Here is a 21,177-nt window from a genome sequence, read left to right as displayed (position 1 = left end):
TATATATAAAAGTGTATTTTATATATAAAAGTGTATATTTATATATAAAAGTAAATACTAATACTACCTAATACTTAAAAGGTAATTTGACCGTGTCTGGAAATGCCTCAAGCACCCAAATAAAAACATGTGGGACATTTCTGTTTCTCTCCTTCTCCTTTAGATGTAGTCTCTTTGGACTTGATTTGTTACACCTAACTTTAGAGGCTAAACCAAAGCTCATGATCTGGGTGCTGAACAACTCTACTATCTCTCTGTTATCAACAGTAAAATAGGTACTGCCATAGGGCAGTTTTGGTTGTCTTACATGGCTGCCACTCACTCTTTGTAGAAGTTTCTCTATGGGACGCAGAGAGACTTACAGTAGGCAAGCTCCTAAAAATCTTATGACTGTAATGTGTCTTGTAGATTGTGGAGAATAGTGTGACTTCTACTTCTACTTGTTACAGTGGAGAAATCAAGGGGCTGCTCCAAGTCAGACTATAGAAACCTTAAAAAGTCCAGAGGACTATTTTATTCTTCTGTGTTTGCTCAGTAGGATTTAACTGGGGGGTTCCTGGAACCTTCAATAATTCAAATTAATAATAAGAACATTAATTTCAGCTTAACTAGGTGTACAATTTCACACTACCAATTTGACAGCAAAGCTTATCCCAGCCTGTTTCTAGTTTTTCTAGTTTCTAATAAGATATTTATACTTTTTAGTCTGGGTTTCAACATGAGGTACATTAATATATTTTAGTTAAACAACTACCAGTAACTAAAATGTACCCAGGAGTTGTGGTTTTATTGTGCTTCAAACAATACTTTTAGCATGTGAAATGGATTGCTGCTATGTGGAAAAAATCTGACTAATGTTTTGATTATAACACTAACAGAGAAAGATTCGAGACAGTAGTTTGTTGGTTGCTACGAATTATGCGGAAAGTGTTGAAAGGAATTTTAAATTTGTAATGTTGATTAGCAAATTTTACTATCTGCCAGGTTTTTTGGCATGCTGTAAATAACTCATCTTCAAATAATTTGTCTGAGTAATTAAATTTAGATTGCACATTTCTCGTTTCAAATATTTTGACTCTTATCTATTTGTTTTTCCATTGTGGCTTAATTGATGTGGTCTATATAAACGGACAATAAATTTATATACCTTTGTTATAAAGATCAGTCAGTGAATAGAACTTGGTATTCATCCCAGACAGAATTATGATTGAATGTTTTTGCAAGATTAAAGCACTGAATTTACTTTTTTCTAATTAAAGGCAATTAAAGATTTGCAGACACAAATAAAAGACAATGAATTGAGGAATAAGTGTAGGAGCAAGTCCATTTGCAGGTGAAAAGAAGTGCCTTTGAAGCAGAACCAGCTGTATTTTCATTGAAAGAATAACAGTTTAGGAAGCTTTTCTGCATGTGCTCGCTTGATAGCATAATGTACTCATAAGCAGCTTACGCAGTACAGTATTCAGAAAATAGCAGTGCATTAATTTTTAAAGTAGAAAATGCAGGCGAAGAGCAGTGCTGCCGCATGATGATAATGAAGGTGGATATTGTAAAGTCTACTGAGAGAAAAGAAGGCAGTGAGCTCCCGAAATGTGAACATTTATAAAACAATAACCAGATATTCATATGATAATAAGCTTGGACAACAGTATCAACAAAGGCCAAAGATGCAGTCCTGTTTCTGCTTAAGCCTGATGAATTGAAAGACAGAGAGGCAGTCTTTAGTCAGTTATTCAAATCCAGTAATGAGCAATTGTTAGAATGACAGAATAGACATCTAGAAAGGTCAGGAATCTAATTATTTTTTTTTAAGAAGTTATGATATAGGTTCAGATTGTATGGTAAATGGCAGCATCTTTAAACAAAATCTTAGATGCAGTCAGTTTTCTTAAAATACAGTGTTCAACATGTTGCATTATTGGTTCCTTGTGTTGCAGAGCTTGTTATGTATACAAAGCACAGTGTCTTACATACTACCTATTAATGTCACCACGGTTCTGCAGAGTAAATAGGAAAGGTCACCCAGAACTTGATGAACTTGTCTAGCTCATAGCTGCTATTTAGTTTAAGTTTTGCATTAACAGGGATATTAACAGGAGAGGGAAAGGGAAAGGGGGAAGGGAAGGGAAGGGAAGGGAAAGGAAGGGAAGGGAAGGGAAGGGAAGGGAAGGGAAGGGAAGGGAAGGGAGCTGGTACTTGAGTTTGACAGATGAAATGAAGAATTGATGGTAATGACAGTGAGAAAAAGTAAAAAAAAAAAAAAAAAAAAAAAAAAAAAGGAAAGGATTTTGCTTAGGTAATGCACAAAGTAGGATTTGGTCTGGAAATTTTCCTGTGATATGATTTTGGCTTCTTTCCTTGCCTTCCTGTGTTCCCCCAGGAAAACTCAGTGACTGTCTTAAATAGACATCAGGTAGAGCAGACAAATGGAGCTTTGTTTGCTGAGTCCATCTTAACTGGTTTTGACGATCCCTTCCCAGGATGAAGAAACAGCTTTAGCTGAGGACTCTGATGGATAAACGTACAAAGCTTTCAGGATAAGTGAGATAAAATTGTAAGAAATTGGAAGTGTGAATATACATACTCCAACTGGTTGAATTTGAAGGCTCAGAGAGAACATAGGGAGCTAGTACTAGTTATTTCTGCTTGTGTTCCAGGTGGTAATGATCAGTGTTCACATGGTTGGGGCTTTGCATTTCGGAGTTCTTTATAGTCCTGTATTGCAGATGTTTTTCCCAAGGCCTCAGAAAGTTCATATGTTTTAAAAGTCCTTTAGTGCAATTGCTAAATCTGGTTTTCATTAGGAAGGACTCCACAGATGCCCTTTTTAAACTTTTGCACTTGGTAGACTCAGACTGTTTCTCTCCCTTTTTTTTTTTCTCTGGCTTTTGCATTTGAAAGAAGACTGGAGGATTAATGACAGGTACATTGATTTGGAGAAGCATCAGCTCCAGAGTAATTATTTAAATAGCCTATTCATTATAAATGTTGGGGTAGTTGTTCATATCAGATTTAGTATAAATCTGGAAGTATTCTCTAGATTACAATCCGGTCTTAACCATAACTGGAATAGACAGTACCAGAGTGCTTGAAGCTGAGGGAAGTCACACTAGTCAGCTACTCTTTGCTAGAAATAGGCTTGGTACTCCTGATTAATTTCTTTGGGAGACTTTCTCCTGTGCAGCATTTACCTCTGCTCTAGTAACCTTCACAGTTACTCCTTGGAGAAAAAGAGGGAGAATGAGCAATGAGAGGAAAGGTAGGTGGGGGACAGCATCTATTTTTTCTCATCCCTAACGGGCCTTGCAGTCCTTTCTAGTTTTTATTACCTAATGCCATTGCATCACTGGAAGGGAAACCTCTGACTGTCCTGCTTTACTTGCCCCAGACAGGAGAACAGCAAATGTGAATTATAAGAACTGAAATTGAACCTAGTCCTTGTCAGCTTTATACTTCTAAATGAAAGTTTTTGTCGTACTTAAAACATCTCAAATGGATAAATTTCTATAGTTTGTTCATGAGTAAGTAAGAACAGCTGTATCATTTTATTGAAAGTTGGCTCCAAACAAACAAAACAAAAAAAAAAAAATTCAAGGCTGGGGTATATCCAATGCCAAATTTCACCCTGGAGTGAATTTTTATGAGTTATAAACTCCTGCCATTTATAATGGAAATTCTGACAGCTCTTTAACTATTTCATTGCAAAAGTACGTCTGCAGTACTTTAGTGGGGGGAGCACATTCTCTTTCAGTCTGGCTTCATGTCTTGACTTCGCTGTTTTGGTTGTTACTGCAAATCTCTCCATAACTGTTTGGACTATTACAGCATTCAACTCTCTGATGCATCCTATTATCAGATAGCATTCACTTCTGAAGAATAATGCTGCAGTCATCCCCTCCTGTAAATGAGATATGTTGACTGGATGAATATATTGGAACATAAGACATAAATAGTCATTTTGTCATTTTTTCTTCACTCCGTTTTCTAAGAAGGCTCTTTGGATGTATGCTTTTTTCAAATGATTTCAGTTATTTTTCCTTTTGTCAGTGAGTATTTTCTAAGTTATTTCAGGTCTTCAGTGAATAATATCTGACCAACTGATAATATGAAGACTTTTGCAATGTATAATCCCTAGGGTTGAGGACAGATTAGACCATGAGAGCAAACAGCATATGCTACACAGGGAGGAGCTCTGCACTGAGTAAGAGCAGAGAGATGAAACAGAAAGTGTGGGCAAAGATACAAGTGTAAATCCAGGGTATCACTGGAGAAGATCTTTCTTTTCCAACTGATGTTGCAGAATTCCACCACTGCTCTGTAATATCTCAGTCTGAAGCTTGCTCTATTGTTTATAAATGCAAGACCCCCATCTAGCTGATTAAATGGGAGTGTTACGTGCACAGAAATACTGGGCACAGCTCTAGACAGAAGGTTAAATTATTTGAATGTGATAATGATGAAACCTAGATGTAAAACTAGCGGTGAAAAAAAATACTGTAGGATTTCTTCTTTAAGCAATGTAGGTTAGGTTCGAAAATAGACAAAAAGTACAAAATTCAGGCATGCACTGGAGGAAAAAAAAGAGTTGTGCTAGGGTTCTACCCCTCTCAGCTGTTTCTTCACCCTTTTTCTTTTCCTCCTTCTCTCACTCTATCAGTGCCTTGACTTCTGGCAGCTTAGAGAGGCTATGGTTAATAGTGTGCAATACAGCGGTAACATGTCCTTTAAATAGCAAAAATATCCCTGAGAGGTATTGAGTATTTTATGCTTTATTATTAAATTGAGCTAAATGATTTATACCATTTCTAAGTACTCTCATGTCCTCCTCTGAACTCACTTCATACGGACTCAGTCCTGTGAAGCACTTTGCTGCACAGGCTGTAAGAGGTGGTTCTCATAATTTTTTAAAAGCACATCTAAGACACTTCTAGAAGTTTCCGTGTAACATGTTTCTATAAACAGATGGTGTGAAACAATGGTTTTATTAATGCTTACTTGGATTGACCTGCGTGTCTCTGAGTTCTGCTGCTCACAAATAATGTTCCAGTTCAGAATGATGAAACATTTATGTTCTCCATAATGTCACGTATTACACATTTATAAATGCATTAGAGGTGGCTAACCAACAAAAATTATAATGAAAATTTTGCTTTGATTGAAAAGCAAGGGGTAAAACGTCATCCTCCTTTAATCTACTTACTTGCAGTCTGATGCTTACTGAACAATTTAATAAACATTGTACTAGTGGATGGCGGTCAGTATGTGTATTTGGATGTCTCTCTGAGGTAATAGGTTCTATACTGATTTATCAGCTCCTGTTTGTTGTTATCATCATCTGAGTTTAGCAACATTGTTCTTCTGGTTGGGCCCCTGTCCTATAACGTGGCTTCTGTTTAAAGTGCTGAACTGTGAGATGTTTGCAAATGTGAGAGCTGACTTTCAAACTGAGATAATTGCTGACATTCTTTATCTTTTTTGGCATCATTTTCAATAAATGTGTTTTTCTGCTCTAGGAAAGCAAGATTATAAGAAAACCAGACCTATGTTAAGAGCAACGAGATTAAAAGCAGAAGCCAAGAAAACTGCACTAGGCGTGAAGGTAGAATTCTCTTTGATAGCTTATTCCACCTTTGTGTATTTGTTGTTTCTTTTCCCCATAGATGTGCTGCATGAATATTGATTTCTGAGAGATATTGTTTATGACACTTCAAAATCTAAGTGGAATGCCAGAATCTAAAATATTTATGATGGATTGCTTTTACTTAACCCCAAAATAACTAGAATAGTGGAAACACTAAAAGGTAGTCCAAGTTCTTGTTATGATGCATATTTACTTTAATGCCAAAATATTGTGCGCTTAGAAAATTGATCTTTTTGGGGTGCCACTGTACACACAAATGCTTTGACTAGTTCATATTGTTACAAAATTGACAGTAAATGACTTCTTTCTTCCTCTTCCTTCCCTATACCCAGGAGTAATTTAAAGACAGGGTTTGATAAGTGTTGTAAATTCACAGCATCATTATTTTAGTCTACATCCATGTGTACTGCCTCTGACTTGGAAACAGAAGGCTTAAGTAAGAACAAAACACCTGGAGAGATACTGAGCTTTATTTTGGAAATGTCTCTTTTTCAGGAAGTTATGAGGTATAATAATGGCCAATTGATCATGACTGTGAATGTGGACTAGGAGAACAGTTAGGAATACTCTATGCTATCTACTGTCCTGTATCATCAAAATTGAATTTGCTGAACGTACATTATTTTATCTAGGTTGCACTTGATTTTTTTCCATCCAACTTTTTTTTTTTTTTTTTTTAAATCAAAGTGATGCCCAATTAACTTAGCAGCAAGGATAAAAAATGTGTAAAATAATTATTAAAAAAGATTAGATAGCTGGGTATTCTAATGAAAGAAACTTCAGAAATGTTAAAAGGAGGACATTTTCTTGTATCTGGCAGATGAGAAATCAGTTTTTTCAAGTTATAGCTTATAGCAAATGCCAAGGTATTACTACCAAGCTGTAACAGCTGTTGAGCTGCCAGATGATGTATTTGGTTGTCTTCCAGAATTTGCTATTATAATCATGAAACAGTGCTTTCTTTTTGCTCCTGATTGCTGATCTCGATCAAGCATTACCGTGCGATGCAGTATGTTTTCACAACATAATCTCCTCAGTTAGTGCTGTGTGTCAGGTTTTAATGAGAAAAAGTAGATTGCCTTTTTTGTTTAAAGGATAGATTATTAACCTTTTGTGTTTGATGTTTTTTTTCCTTCCCTTATTAAATTTTGCTTTTTCTTTTCATTTTACTTTCAACGCATTGACCTTTTAAAAGTGATATTCTACTTGGAGACTTTTAGTGTACAGCTTAGTTCTTCAGAAATGTACAAGTTTTATGCATATGTCGTAGAAGTGAGAAAAATAGGAGCCTTAGTCCTCAAAACATGTTTGTTTCCTTTGTTCTTAATTCTTACTTGAAAGCAAATTGAAGGAGAATGGAAAAGCATATGTGTAATCGTATGTATCGTGAAACTCAAACATTAGTGAATAAGAACAAGAATTGTTTATTCTGTACAAATGTGTTCCTGCATATTTTAGTAGAATGCCAGCTTTGTTGCAGTTAAGAATGACTTTTGCCATCAACATGTGAATGTGCTCTCTAGTATGTAGGGTGTTGTGTTCTTGGGGTAATCCTAATTGAAATGTCTTAGGTTTGCAATTCTGCCTCTGTGAAAGGAAGGAAGGATGGAAAAGAAAGAGAGAAAGGGAGAAAGAATGGAAGAGAGGAAGAAAAAAGATTGTTTAAGATGATGTCTTCTGACTGTAAAGTCTCTTGCACACGTGGGCCTTAAAATATGATTAATCATCTTCAAACAGATCACAGTCATTTGCCTTGCTTCCTAATTGCTGAGAAAAGCTGACAGAGCTTAAGCAAAAGGGAAGGGAAGGGAAGGTGGACACCAGGGATGTGCTTATGGGGAAAGAAGGCAAGGCCTTTCTGTGCGTCCTTCTCACTGAGCCTGCTTAATGCAAACAGCCTTAGACTTGCTAAGTGTTACAGTACTTTCACCAGGATAATGAGAGTCCCTGTAGAGTAAAACTCTGCCCTTCCACTGACCAAACCTGTGCTGCTCAGCACAGCAATTAGGTAAACTCACACCTCTTTCTGTTTCTCAGTGACAACACTTCAGCTTGCTTTATTCCTTCAGCTGGGAGAGGCTGCTTGGTGATGTGGCCTCTGTGTCCCTGGGGAGCACCCTCCCAAGCTGACCTTCTCTCTCAGACAAGGATTGCTTTGCTCCATCCATCCTTGAGTTCCTCTCTCTGCCCAAGAGCAATCTTATGGCAGATATTTTCATCCTCCACACCAATCCAAAATACTGCTATTTTGTCATCTGGATCAATTTGGAAATGAGAATTTCTTGAAATCTCCTTGGTGTTAAACCATTCTTATGCCTCTGACAGCCAAAAAAAGCAGAAGATTTGAGGTCTCATTATGATATATACATTAGTAAAACTATTTTGAGGCTAAATGCACATTACTTTAATTGTTTGTTTCCTAATATTCCAAGCTTTCAGTGTGCCTGAGCTCCTCATTTGAGAAGATACTGTCACAGCTGTCGCTTCACGTTAGCAAAGTTAGCATGGTTCACCTTCCTAAGGGTGAGAATTTTGTATTTTTATGTGATGCAGACTCTGATTCTGTGACAGTTGATTAACTTCAGTCTGTGTTGAGGAAAGAAAAGTGATATAATTACAGAGCAATGTAATAAGTAGGCAGCACTTTAAATAGAAGTGTCCACGGTTCTTGTTAAACATTTGAAAAAACACACACATTTGTGTATTCACCTTTTATTGTTTATCTGTATTTGGTACACTATGCAGTATGCAGCACTTCAAAATATATTAACACTTTCATAGAAAAACCTAATTGGCTTTTTAAATTACTGTAGAGAAAATATATCTTTGTCATACGATATGTAGAAGTAGAAGCTCTCTAGGAAAGGGGGATATTTTTACAAATCTTTGAAAATTCCACTTACAACATTTAAACTATTGATACCTCTACACTGATTTTTACCAGGATTTAATTCACGGGAAGAACAACCACTCGTTGTAAGCACAAGTATTTAGGGAGAAAGAGAAGAGGACTGGAAAGCAGAGGAGGGATGTAGTCCTCAATACGTATCAAGATAATGAAATTCAGCTGTTGTGTATTTCACCACAAGAGCTGACAACATTTGCTTTAAAAAGTCCCTATAAATGACATAAAACTTTCGAGAACCAATCCCCTGGAGATCCTTCACATTTCATCGCTGGCATACTAATTAGCTTGTCTTGTCAAACTTTGATTGCCTTGTCATTTTAATGCAAGGTTTAAAGTAACAAAGTTTCTTTCAGTCACTGCCATTTAGTACTTTTTAATTTCCCCAATGAGAGATTTTATACATGTTGATAATGTCAGAGAAGTAGCTAAGCACTAATAACAACCGAAAGTTAGTTCAAGCAAGGTGACCACGCTAGCATTTGGTGTATAATATTTGTTCTTTAAACATGTTTAAAAATTGGATATTATAACAGAGCTATTGTACAAGCTCTGTTTGTATGTACGACGCTAATTGCAGATGGTTCCAAATATATGGTGTCTCTTGGAAAAGCAGGACCCCGTCTCAAGAAACAACTCGGAGGGAAAGCAATATGCTAGATGTCTCCTGGTGTTAGCATACGGCAAAATTCTTTGTAGCAGTACCAAAAAAGAAGCCTCTGGGCCTTCTCTGTGTGGGTGTTTTGTTGTCTTTCAGCTCATGCTGATGGAAGCCCACCTGGTTGTGCTGGCCAGGCGAAGCAGCAAGGGCTCTACATTGTCAATGCTAACTCTGCTTTTTATGAGTGAAGGAAGAGGTGCCAGCAGGAGGGTGGTGAGAAGAAAATAGTTTGAGGATTGTGCAAGTTCAGCCCTGAATAGCTGGGGTTTTGTAGGCAGAAGCCACCAGTAATGGGAATTCTTGAGGGAAGATTGTTTTCACAGCCTGCAAGAATGAATCAGTGGTCCATGGGATAAATGATGAAGTTTTCTCTCTTGGTGAAAGGCAGACACAAATCTGAACAGTAGTTTTTTACACCCACTTACAAAGACATAATCAACTGCAGAATAGTACTCCATAGAGAATTATTAGCAATACAGTACATTGATTGCGCTAAGGAAAAAATGCTTCCTAGCTAAGTGTGAGCTTACTGTCTGTCATTCTTTTGCATATCTGCTTAATCTATTGTTTATCTAGCTAGCTCACTATTAAGAGTTTATCTCATCTGGAATAAGTTATGTATGAACAGATAACAAAACATTCCTAGTATATTTTGGCAAAGGGTGTTCTCTGATTTCACGCTGTGCATAATCTGCTAAGTTAGTGGACTACATTTGCCAAGATATGTTGGGAATACAGTTTCATAGCTTTGCAGAAATTAAGGGCACGAGGGACTATTAGATCATTTGATCTGGCTTCTATGTGCTACAGATCATAAAATTTCATCCAGATACCTTCAAGGAAATCCAAGCACTTTGCTATGGCCAAAATACTGTGTCTCCAAACTGGTTTATGTGCTTCACATAAAGAGCAGGGCAGCTTAATGTGCCACCAGTGAACAAAGCGTGATATTCCCAGTGATCCCAGCAGTCATACTTTGATCCCTGACCTTGAAATGGAAGGGACAGAGAGGAAAAATGCACAAAGTGAAAAGTAAAATCATATTGCTCCTATCTGACCCTGGCCTGACCTGTACACTTAAGTAGAGTAATCATGGTGGCTTTCAACTTTGAACAAGATGCACCAGGCAGAAGCTTAGGAGGATTTTCTGTACTGTCTCGGAGCAGTGGTCTATCTTTCTCAGGCTTTGGCGTCAGTTATGATCAATCTCTAACACTTCAAAGGATAACTGAAAGGAAAACCAGCAAAACTTCATTCCTGAGATATCTCAGGAATGAAATCAGTACAATTAAAAGGAAAATCACAGAATCACAGAATGGCTTGGATTGGAAGGGACCCCAAGGATCAATTTCCAGTCCCCCTGCCACGCAGGGCCACCAACTTCCAATCCGGTACTAGACCAGGCTGCCCAGGGCCCCATTCATTTCATCCACAGCCTGTCTGGGCAGCCTGTTCCAGCATCTCACCACTCTTTCTGTGAAGAACTTCCCCCTGACATGCAATCTAAACCTTCCCTCCTTGAGCTTAAAACCATTCCCCCTTGTCCTATATCAGTTTACCCTTGTAAAAAGTTGATTTCCCTCATTTTTATGATCCCCTTTTTAATACTGAAGTGCCGCTCCAGCCCCCTGATCATCTTCATGGCCCTCCTCTGGATCCTCTCCATCAGGTCTAAATTTCTTGGAAGAGAAGGAAACTGTTTGATCCTCTATAGAAAAGTCTGAAGCACAAAAGCATGAACTATCATCATTTTGAACAGCGTAGTGCTCCAGAGGCTGCAAATACAGCACTGACCATGTCAGCAATCCCAGTCATCCCATGACCCTGAAGGAGGAAAGCAATCAGCTCCCAAGACTAGCAGCAGGGATTTCCTTTAGCATTCGTCCGAGTTGAAGTATTCTTCCCAATAGCTAAAGAATATATACTTCATGCTATTTTATTTTGTTGAGAAACATTATAAAAGATGTACAGCCAAGGAAGTCCAATATTCTTCCAAAGAGGCAACTCAAAAGTTCAGTCATTCCTGTTCTTAGCAAACGGCATCTTATTTCAAGACTTAGCTTGAGAGCTTATCTAACCTCAGCTGGACCTTGAGAGGTTCCTATAAACAAGGCAGTAAGACCTCACACTGTGAAGCATCTTACTTAAATACAGGTATATGGAATATATAGTTATATGTTGTAACCAGGCTACCTCTCATTCTTCTCTATAATAAAATAAATACCAGTCATCTCCCTACTGGAAATCTCTTTCCACATCTAGAGAATCACACTGAAGGAGTGGTTGCCCCTTAAATTATAAGACTATTTTAGAGTCAGAGGGTTTCAAGGCAGAATCCTTCACACTGTATGTACTGCCTACATCTTCGATAACTTTATATATTGCCTTGTGTTTAGCTATGTTAAAATGAATCCTGCTGCTTTGTGATCACATAGCCAGATGTTTTAGGTGACTTTGTAATAGTACTTTGTCTTCATTATTTGAAGCCATAATGGTCTTTGTGCCATCTGAAAATTTTAATTATCAAAATTACTGATAGAAGTTAATTTTTGCTACCTTGTATTAGATGTAGAATTTCCTGCATTAAGGATGTAGGTCCTGGGTTTTCTGGGCAGCCTGGTCTGGTGGTTGGCGACCCTGCATGTAGCAGGGAGGTTGAAATTAGATGATCATTCTGGTTCTTTTCAACTCAGGCTATTCTATGATTCTGAAGCTGCCATGTCATCGATGTGAACAATCATTGTTAGTTATTATTTCTAACCTTGTAAAAAATAGTTACAGTGAATGCCCAAATAAGTCCTTCCACTTAGAAATAATATGTGGAATAACAAGATTTATTTTCAAGTCTATGTACCATTGTTTTTGTTCTATATAAGTATCCTTGATCCGAATGCTTTTCCTCTTATCCCTTTTCAGAAATTACTTGGGATAGTTAAACATTTCAGAGACAGAAATCTGTGGTAATCTTTCACCTGGTTTTAAGATGGTGTCAGTTAAAAAAGGTACACTTCTCTTTGGAGGACAATAAAATGTAAGTTAAGATGTAAAAAATCCAAAATTTCCTGAGTGTGTCACTACTCGTGGTATATGATAGTGTCATACACAGTGTCCAGATTTGCGTTGCCATAGCCAACATTTTTTTCCTCATCTGGTCCTTCATTTTTTTCATGCCCTGTTTTAGCTCATTTAGATCCCAATTCTGCAACTTATTCCATCAAAGCAAATCTGAGGGCATTATACGAGCATTTTGGCATGAGAGACATAAATCTAACAAAAAATGATAGGAGAATTAAATCTATGGTATCCCATAATGGCGCGTGTTTCCTTTATGGAAGAAATTTCTGACAAAGTTACCTAAGCTGAAATCAGTAGAGTTCTACAGAAAATATTGAAAGTATTAGAAAATATAGTAGAAAATTGTGTTCCTTTTACAGGTGTCTGACCGTATTTTGGAGTTTGAGATCAGGGATGTTATTTCCTAACATGCTTATGAAAGAAAAAAAAAAAAAAAAAAAGAGGGAGAAAAAGCCCTGTGATCATTTTAAGTTTATTTCTATTGGACTTTTTTCTGTGTTGGTTAATTATTCATGTTGAAATCGTCTGAGTAAATGGATTTTGCAGAGCGGTGATAGGGATGATCCGTAACGTGCAAGAGAATGGGAACTATATATGCTGAGCGGGGAGTATTTTAACATTTCATTTCTATGCATGGCTTAAAATACAAATAGCAAAGCCTGATAAGTATAAAACAAATTAGAATGACAATATGTACTGTTGTTGCAAATACAGTGCAGTGGTGTAGCATCTCATTTGCTACTTACATTGCAAAATTTATGTTTCTAAAAGTTCATAAACTGGATACAATTCTTAAGAGACTGCATATCTCTATCTGAGAGCCAGGCATCCTTTGTTGGACTATTTATTTTAGATTTTTGTTTCTCGGCCTTCTTCAGTAACTCAGAATTAAGGTGCTTGCATAGTTCTCAGACTAGGAGTTTCAATAAGGCCTGTCATTCCCAGGGTTAGCAAATGCTGATCCAGGCTCCTTCCTAATGCCTGTGTGAGGAAAGTAATGTTCTCTCACATTATTCACTGCAAAACTTAGGCAGAGAGGAATTAAAGAGCTGCTCTCATCAAAGCAGATACTGAGAATAAAATCAAAATTGTCCCTGTTCCACTTCCCAGAATACAAATCTTTAGTGCAGACGTTCCCAGAATTTAGCTGCTGCTACCACAGAATTCCATAGGGGAAAGAGGACAGAAGGGAGAGGGGCAGAGGACTTACTGTAAAGCAGAAAGGACAGCAAGTGTGGCATCCAAACGAGGGAAAAACTTTTTAATACCGGAATGAATTTGCTCTCTGTGTCAAGTGTGAACGGTGCCTGCATTGCACGGTTTTGTTGTCCACTCTGCTGAGCAGATGGAGCTTGCAGTTGTATGTCACTTGTTTATTACATCCTCTTAAGATTAGTAGCTGTGTGGCCAGATGGGTCTGGGAGCACAGCTGCGGATACAAGGAAATAAATGAAACCTGTCTGATGCTGCCGTGCCCTTTTGTGAGATACTGACGTGTTGCAACTGCAACAAAGCAAAATCACTTTAATATTTTAGTGAATTAGATGCATTTTCTTTAATCAAATCATATGAAAACAGGAAAGGAAGGCTCAGAGGGTAGTGAGGAAAGCTAAGAGGAAAAGGGTAGTGAGGAAAGTAAGAGGAAAATGTTGAAATCTTCAGCAAACAGCCTCAGCCAATTTACAGGATCAATTTTAATGTAAAATAAAATCCAAGTGCACATCAATTAATCATCCACATAAAATGTAAAGCAAAAGTTTCTATAGAGCAAAGACTCCCATAGAGCATACACCAAGGCAGTAGTATTTCAAAGTTTATTAGATGGCATATGTTGAATTATTGATCCAACATTCTGATAAACTATATAATGCATTTATGTAAATGCAAATGAAATGCTGTTCTCTAGAAGAGTGCCAGATAATGGGCTAGACTTTAAAAAGTGAAACTAACACACTTTTAACTCTTTCATGGCAGTAGATGTTTTCAAAGTCAGTCACGAAGCAACCGCAAACGGGTAGATCCTGAAGGGGGTCCATCCTGTGGAATAGATCTCTACACCTGACCTGTGTATAGACCCATCATCTGTACTCCACTCATAGTCTAAGGCATTTTTAGAGAGTATTTGTGTGACTTTTTTGACATCTTGTTTGGGACACAAGGAATCTTACACTCAACAGAGTCAGATGCTTTCTTGTAACTGAAAAGGTTGTCTGATAGTGTAGATGAACTACAGCTGTCTCCTTTCAGTCCCACTCGCAGAGTAATGTTGACTCACCATTTTCTGCACCAATTCAGGTTACTTGCTATAAATGCACTGAACTGTTTTACTCATCTCCTTTTAAGTATATTGGTGTGTTGTTCTGATGTAGACTATCTGTAGGTTAGCCTGAAGCTGAGATTTTGAGGGAAGATTATTACTTCTTTTTGAAGAAGGAGGATAGTCTGTGGAGGTGGGCAAACTCACCTGAAGGAACGTAGGGGTTTTTTCCCCAAAATTTATGTTTCTGCTTTTATTGTCTAACAAAATGACAGTCAACACTATAAGAAGTGTGTGGTGCTTTCCTGGAAAATAAAAACTTAAAAATGTGAAACGCTGTGACATTGGAAATGGTGTTAAAAAAAGGATGTTCACACTCTGATTTGTTTTATCTGAGTATAAGTCTGAATAGTCTATACAGTCTATAACAGTCTATAAGTATGAGTCTGAGATGTAAAGTTGACGTTTTTACTGAGTCCAGCCTTAAGTTAGAATATGATGATAGGCGTTCACATAATGAGTATGGTTTTTCAGTACAAAAACATTTTTCTGATTCTGAAAGCTGCTATAAATCATGTATACTTTGGAAGACGTTTTTATATTAATTAAGGAAGATGCAGTGAGTTGTAATATTTTATGGGAAGAGAGGCAAGTGCAAGTGCAAATTGTTGTGCTTTTTGCCTTATTGCAGAGGGGAAGGAAGAAAAGTTTCATCCAATTCTGAAGGATTTTGTAGATCCATATTGTGATGCATGCCAGGAAGTTGGGAGGTAGAGGTAGCAATTTTCATTGACTTTCAACATACTGTGTTTGCTTCATTAAAAAATTACAAATTTGTTGGCAAAAAGCAGTAACATATTGCTAGAAAACATCAAAATTCACAGTGTAAATTCATAACTTAAATTTGTGTTCAAAACTGTGGTTCGTGAGTTCCGTGTTTTCTTTCAAAAAGGAAGGGGTGGAATAATAAAAGGACATAAATCTCCCATTTCTAGGTCAAACCAAAGATCTTTAGGCCAAATATTTCTGGCGGTGTATCAAACTTGCAGAAATGTTTACTAAGTAAAATGGATTTTATAACACTCTGAAATGGTAATCAAGAAGAATTCATTATACAAAGTCTGATGTTATTTTGCTGTGCAGTGTAGAAGGGAAATAACATTTAAACTTGGTTTATTTTAAATGATGATATTCTTTCTAACAGTTTCTGTCTTAATTTTTTTCTCTTATTTCTGCAGGAAGTTGCCCTTGTCCTTGCAGCTATATTGGTACTTCTGTTGGCTTTTTATGCTTTCTTTTATCTTAACATTTCCAGTGAAGTTGACCTTGATCTGGATCCAGATGAAAACTAGCAGATGCAATGAATCTATCATCAAGATTTCTTCAGCTTGAACAAGACTACGTAGGAACAAGGTCCCTTCACTGGGAGACAGTAAACAATGCCATTTCTTGCAGTCCAAATTCATAAGTTTTGCAGTACGTTACTTCTACATTCCAGATCTCCAGAAGAAAGGAAGAACACTCATGCCCTGCAAGCATATTTGGTTCATGCCAAAATCAGGAGCTGCAGCACAATACGGGAAGTTTATTGTTTACATTATATTTTCTCAGGCAGAGAACTTTGATGTCAAAAGACAGGTGCTATTATTATCTTGGGTATTGATGCTGACTCTGCAGGAGAAGAATCTGCCTTGACCAAATTTAGGAATCAAAGCTTCCTAATAGCTGAATTAGGTTCTTTTTCTTTTCCCAAAAGAAAGCGGAAATATCACACCAAAAAAAAAAAAAGAAATCCTTTATTGATTTGTATTTAAAGTATATCAAACCCCCCTCTTTCTTTCTCTCCCTTTTCATCTTTCTTTTAAACGTGTATGCACAAATGCACTCCCAGAAGATGGAAGAAATTGTAGGAAAAAATTATCTTTTTAGAAGCAGTCTGTCACCTCCTATATGGACTTAATTTTATGTCATCCCAGATTCTGTGTGCCCATATATCTACAGTAATCTTTTTCATTCTTTTGCCAACTGTTCAGCACACATGTGTTCTGTCAGAAATGGCACCTGGATGACAGAAGCTCTAACATTCGCATATGCCTCTGAAACACAGTGCTTTGCCTCCTGTGCTGTCTGAACTAGTGTAAATAGAAAGTTCAATCGATGTTGGATTTAATTAGTGTATTGCTCTATTATTAATAAAAAGTCAAAGTTGTATTTTAATTATAATCTGCCGGCTGGTTGTGATATCAACTTGTTCTACCTGTTTGGAGGGTATTGTAAAAAAAAATGTGTATTTCCAGTTATAAAATCATTTTTATCATGAAACTAATGTATGAAGTTGTGAGTATTAAGAATCCTCTCACGTATACTTCTTGTAAGTGGGAAAATCTTGGCTCCATGTCATCCTTTAGTTCTTGCAAAGTACTTTTTGGAATATGCAGTGTGGATATCATTTCTGATGCCTTTGATAACCAGAAGCAACTTGAAGAAGTCGGTATGTCAAAGCAGCTGCAGGAAGCTTTAAAATTTTGGCTTTACCCTGTTCTGCTTCAGCTTTGGCATATTACTGAGCTTGTGGTTGTAAAGGATTTCTTTTGATCCTTCAAAAATGTGGTCAGTTTTTCTCTAGTTTCTTTTATTTTTGAAACCAAGAAAAGCATGGACCCACTGCTGCCAAATGTGTAAGGGAGTCAGGCAGTTTGATTTCCAGAAAAGTTGCCATAATTTTGAAATTTTATTAGCAAACCAGCTTCTCTTAATCTTAGGTACCCATTTCAGTTTTAGTTGCAACTGTGGCATTTACTGACTTGTTCTGGAAATGCTTCACTGAGTTTCCATATAGTGATTCTGGAGACAAGGGCATACCAAACTCTAGCAACTACTATAATGGAAAGTGTATTTATTTTAAATTGACACGGTCCCATTATCACCACTTAGGGAACTTAGCTCAATACAGTTAGTTTTTAAACCGTACAGTAACTATGACCATATATGCTGTGAGTCTCTAAGGATACGCTTCTCTGTCATACTCCTCATTCACTTTATGCAGTGCAAAACAGCTCCTCTAGACATATAGAGCACACCATCTTCCAAGAAGGATGTGAAAGAGAAATGCATACGTGCAAATATTTCTCATTTTCTAATTATGACTGTTGCAGACATTCATGTGCCTGATAGTCTGCTAATGCTCCTATAGATGACCAAACGGTTACTGACATGTTGCTTTTATGGCAAAGCATTTTCTGACACATGGCCCGCTTTTCAGTGGGGAGCAAAGCTCCTCACAAACTGTCTTCTTGGATGTGACATGCTGTTTGTTTCACCAATGCCACACCACATATCACAGAAGCTGCAGACCTCTCCTTTTGCCTTGCATGAGCAATTTTCCTGCTCCATAAAATACTGAAAGGGTTGCTATGTTAATGTTTGTGTGTAGCTCCCTGGGTGATGTGGTCTGAGAATGATTGTGGTTATCACCATCACACAGGTTGTCTTGTAACTTGCTTTCTGAATCAGTCGTATTAAAAAGCATGCTATTCCTACTGTCAAATTTATGAACATGATGTTCCTAGAAGATCTAATTTCCCATAATTATGACTCATAGACAAAATCCAGTGTGCGTATGTGTGTGACTGAAGCAGCTTTCCTGATTTGTGGCGTATCAATCCACATTGCCCACAAGTGCCATAGTTTGCAGCTTGTCTGTTGGCTTCATTTCAGTTAGACCTTTTCATTTACATGAAAGATAAATATAATGAGAAATTTTTCTGTTGCTTAGATAAAGTGGATAAATTTCTGTTCAGTGTACATAGAAATACCTGGTAAATATTGCAGCAAATACAATGATTCTCTTATCAGTACAATAATTTCTAATGGGACCATGTCAATATTTTTTTAAAGCTAAAAGCCTCTACCTCTCATCGGATTCTTCATCCTTGGTGTTCTAAAAGGCACAGACACAACAATATTAGAATTGAAGTTATATTGTGAGCTTTCTCATTCGTGAGTATCCTGAGTTCAGGATCTGATTTACTCCAAGGGGATCATAATCCAGCCTGAAGTTATTTCTGTTTTCTAGAACATAGTGTCCATACCTGTAGGTATGTCTTGCAAATATATGGTTTATTTTACTTTGCTTATATCTCAGATTGAAATATGCCTCCTCATTTTTTTGGGACCATCTATCTTCGTATGAGTTGCTTAGTGCTTGTCTTAATAATAAATGGATTTTTACTCTCTTTGTGCTCTTGTTAATGTTGGATGTGTCACACTGAATTATATATAAATTATAAAAGACATTAAGGCAATCTAAGTAGCACGGTCTTCCAGTCTGAGCAGTGATACTCACCAGTTTTAGAATATTTGGATTATTCTAAGCATTTCTAACCCCTGAGCTCGTATTAAAACTAAGTGTCGCCTATGAATACTTAAAAGACAGTAAAAGAGAGCTTTCCTTGGCATCCTACCCAATACCAATACAGCAGATCTTTTTCTGCAGACAAAGTTGTTCCGTGTACCTACCATCAACTTCAGATGGATTGGTTTTATTATAAAAATAATGCTTTGATACTGTTGTTTCAAAGACAGATTGCTGATCAACTCATTTACAGAGGAGCTCTGGCGTGACTGGGTAGTTTTTTTCAAGGAAATTCACCTCTGGGGACAGAGTGGAATTCAGGCTGCTTGTGGAGTACATGGAATTTCTTTGAGGCAGAGGCTGTGCAGTTGATGCCTGTGCAGGGCTCTCCTGCAGTGGACAGGAGTGGATGTCCCATCTGGAAATGGCTCTGGCTAGGAAGGCACTACAGCGTTCCAGCAGTGATTTTGCTCAGTAAATATTTTCTCAGCAGTTTTGCTTTCCCCTTTGGTCCTACAGAAACAGAACCAGGACACTGACCATCTCAGGACAGAACCCTCAAACTAATTTTACTTGCGCCACTGGTGAAAATTGCCAAGGAAAGGCTTTAACTCTTATTTCCTAGAGTCCGTAAATACATTTTACTGGAAGTTTAGGAAGCATGTTAAGCATTTCCCTAATGCACCCTAGAGATATATTTAAACTGTTGTTGAAGAACACTGTACTTAAAGTTCATTGCTGCATATCATATGGATGTCATGTGATTCAGGATGTGTCATGGCCCCTTCCGTTCATCAGACCAGCTGCAGCTGGGACAACATGTTCACACATAACTGCAGAGATACACAACATGAACAAACTCAGATGTTCATTTAGGTGTACTCTGGAATAGTTGACCTAACAAGTTGTGTTTGAAAACAGCTTTTAAACCCAATCAAATGAAGGCGCAGTGAAAGTCCTACAAAACTACCCATCCCATTTCCATGAAAATTGCTATGTAGGAAGAGGTTTATCTGCTGACTTAAGAAATTGTGAATGCTGCCCATTCAGGGATGAAAACATTGCTAGCTGCTCCCAGTAGACTGATGATTCATTTTGCTTTGATATGGAATTGTGTCTATAAAAGGCATGACTGAGCCAACTGGTGATGGTCGATTGCATTTGGGACAATTCTCTGTAAAGTACTGAACTTGAAATGCAGACTATGCAAGTTAGGGTGCCAACAAACAGGTTATTACAGGTCTTGATCACATTTCAAGTTTTGCAGTAGCATAATAATTAGTGGTGTTTATGACTAAGAAAATAACACTATGGCACATCAATAAGACAGCAGAAATGTGATGTTGGAACTGCTTCTTAAAATTGTAGTGGATTATGCCCACGCTTTGGGAAATTAATCCATGAGATGAATAAACTGGCAAAGATGCTCTGTGATTATATACTTATAATATTTTTCCCTGAAAGGGCCTATGCCAGTATTTTGCATCACTTTTCCTCATCGTCCTCTATGCTGGTTATAAACTTTTGTAGATACATTTCTACACTTCTCCAGGAACAGAAATTAGGCTTTTTTAGCTTATGATTGCATTTAAGTTATAGAATCCTCTCTTTTTCTTCCCCCCTCCCTTAATCACAACCAAATTGGTGGGGAGACAGCCAAAATGTTAGGTGCAAGTGTCTCTCAAGCAGATGTCACATCGCTATTTTTTAGCTCATTTAAATGAATAAACATGTAAAACTGTGAAGTAATACATTTTAGATTTTTTTTATTAAAAAAAAAAAAAAAGGGACAATCTGTTTACTGTCCTTAATTGAGACAACAATCCTGATGGCTGCCAGTTTTTGGCAGTTTTAACGATGAACTATAAATATTGGGACAAATCAACTAACCGGTGATTGTGAAGAAAAGTTCAAGTGGAAAAGCCTCATTTTGCGTGACTACTTTTTGCATTGCTATATTTTTTCTAACTTACATAATTTGCGTTGGGTTTGAGTGCTAAGGCCACAAATAACCAATCAAACAATAGTTGATGACTTTGTCTTGTTCTTAATCACTGAAAAGCAGATAAAAGCTGGCAGCCCTGCAGCATAGTTCATGTCTTGCCCAAAATCATAGAAGGATAGAATCCTTGGAGTTGGAAGGAACCTCTATCACAGAATCACAGAATCACAGAATGGCCAGGGTTGGAAGGGACCGCAAGGATCATGAATCTCCAACCCCCCTGCCACAGGCAGGGCCACCAACCTCCACGTTTAATGCTAAACCAGGCTGCCCAGGGCCCCA

The 21,177-nt window shown here is 37.5% G+C and overlaps 1 protein-coding gene across 1 annotated transcript in view; it reads left to right on the top strand.

The window, feature by feature from the left end:
* The window catches only part of TRIQK (triple QxxK/R motif containing), a 49,312-nt gene extending 30,538 nt beyond the window's left edge, over positions 1–18,774 (top strand). Inside the window, exons 3-4 of the mRNA XM_042869576.1 lie at positions 5,514–5,599; positions 15,778–18,774. Of these exons, the coding sequence (XP_042725510.1) occupies positions 5,514–5,599; positions 15,778–15,891 (200 nt within the window). The 3' untranslated portion in view covers positions 15,892–18,774. The remainder of the gene's footprint in view (positions 1–5,513; positions 5,600–15,777) is intronic.
* The last annotated feature ends 2,403 nt before the right edge of the window (positions 18,775–21,177 follow it).

This window comes from Lagopus leucura, unplaced genomic scaffold (assembly GCF_019238085.1).
Source record: "Lagopus leucura isolate 7727_CA_CO unplaced genomic scaffold, USGS_WTPT01 Super-Scaffold_100002, whole genome shotgun sequence".
NCBI lineage: Eukaryota > Metazoa > Chordata > Aves > Galliformes > Phasianidae > Lagopus > Lagopus leucura.
The sequence above is the reverse complement of the archived record's forward strand: the minus strand, read 5'-3'. Positions and strand labels throughout refer to the sequence as shown.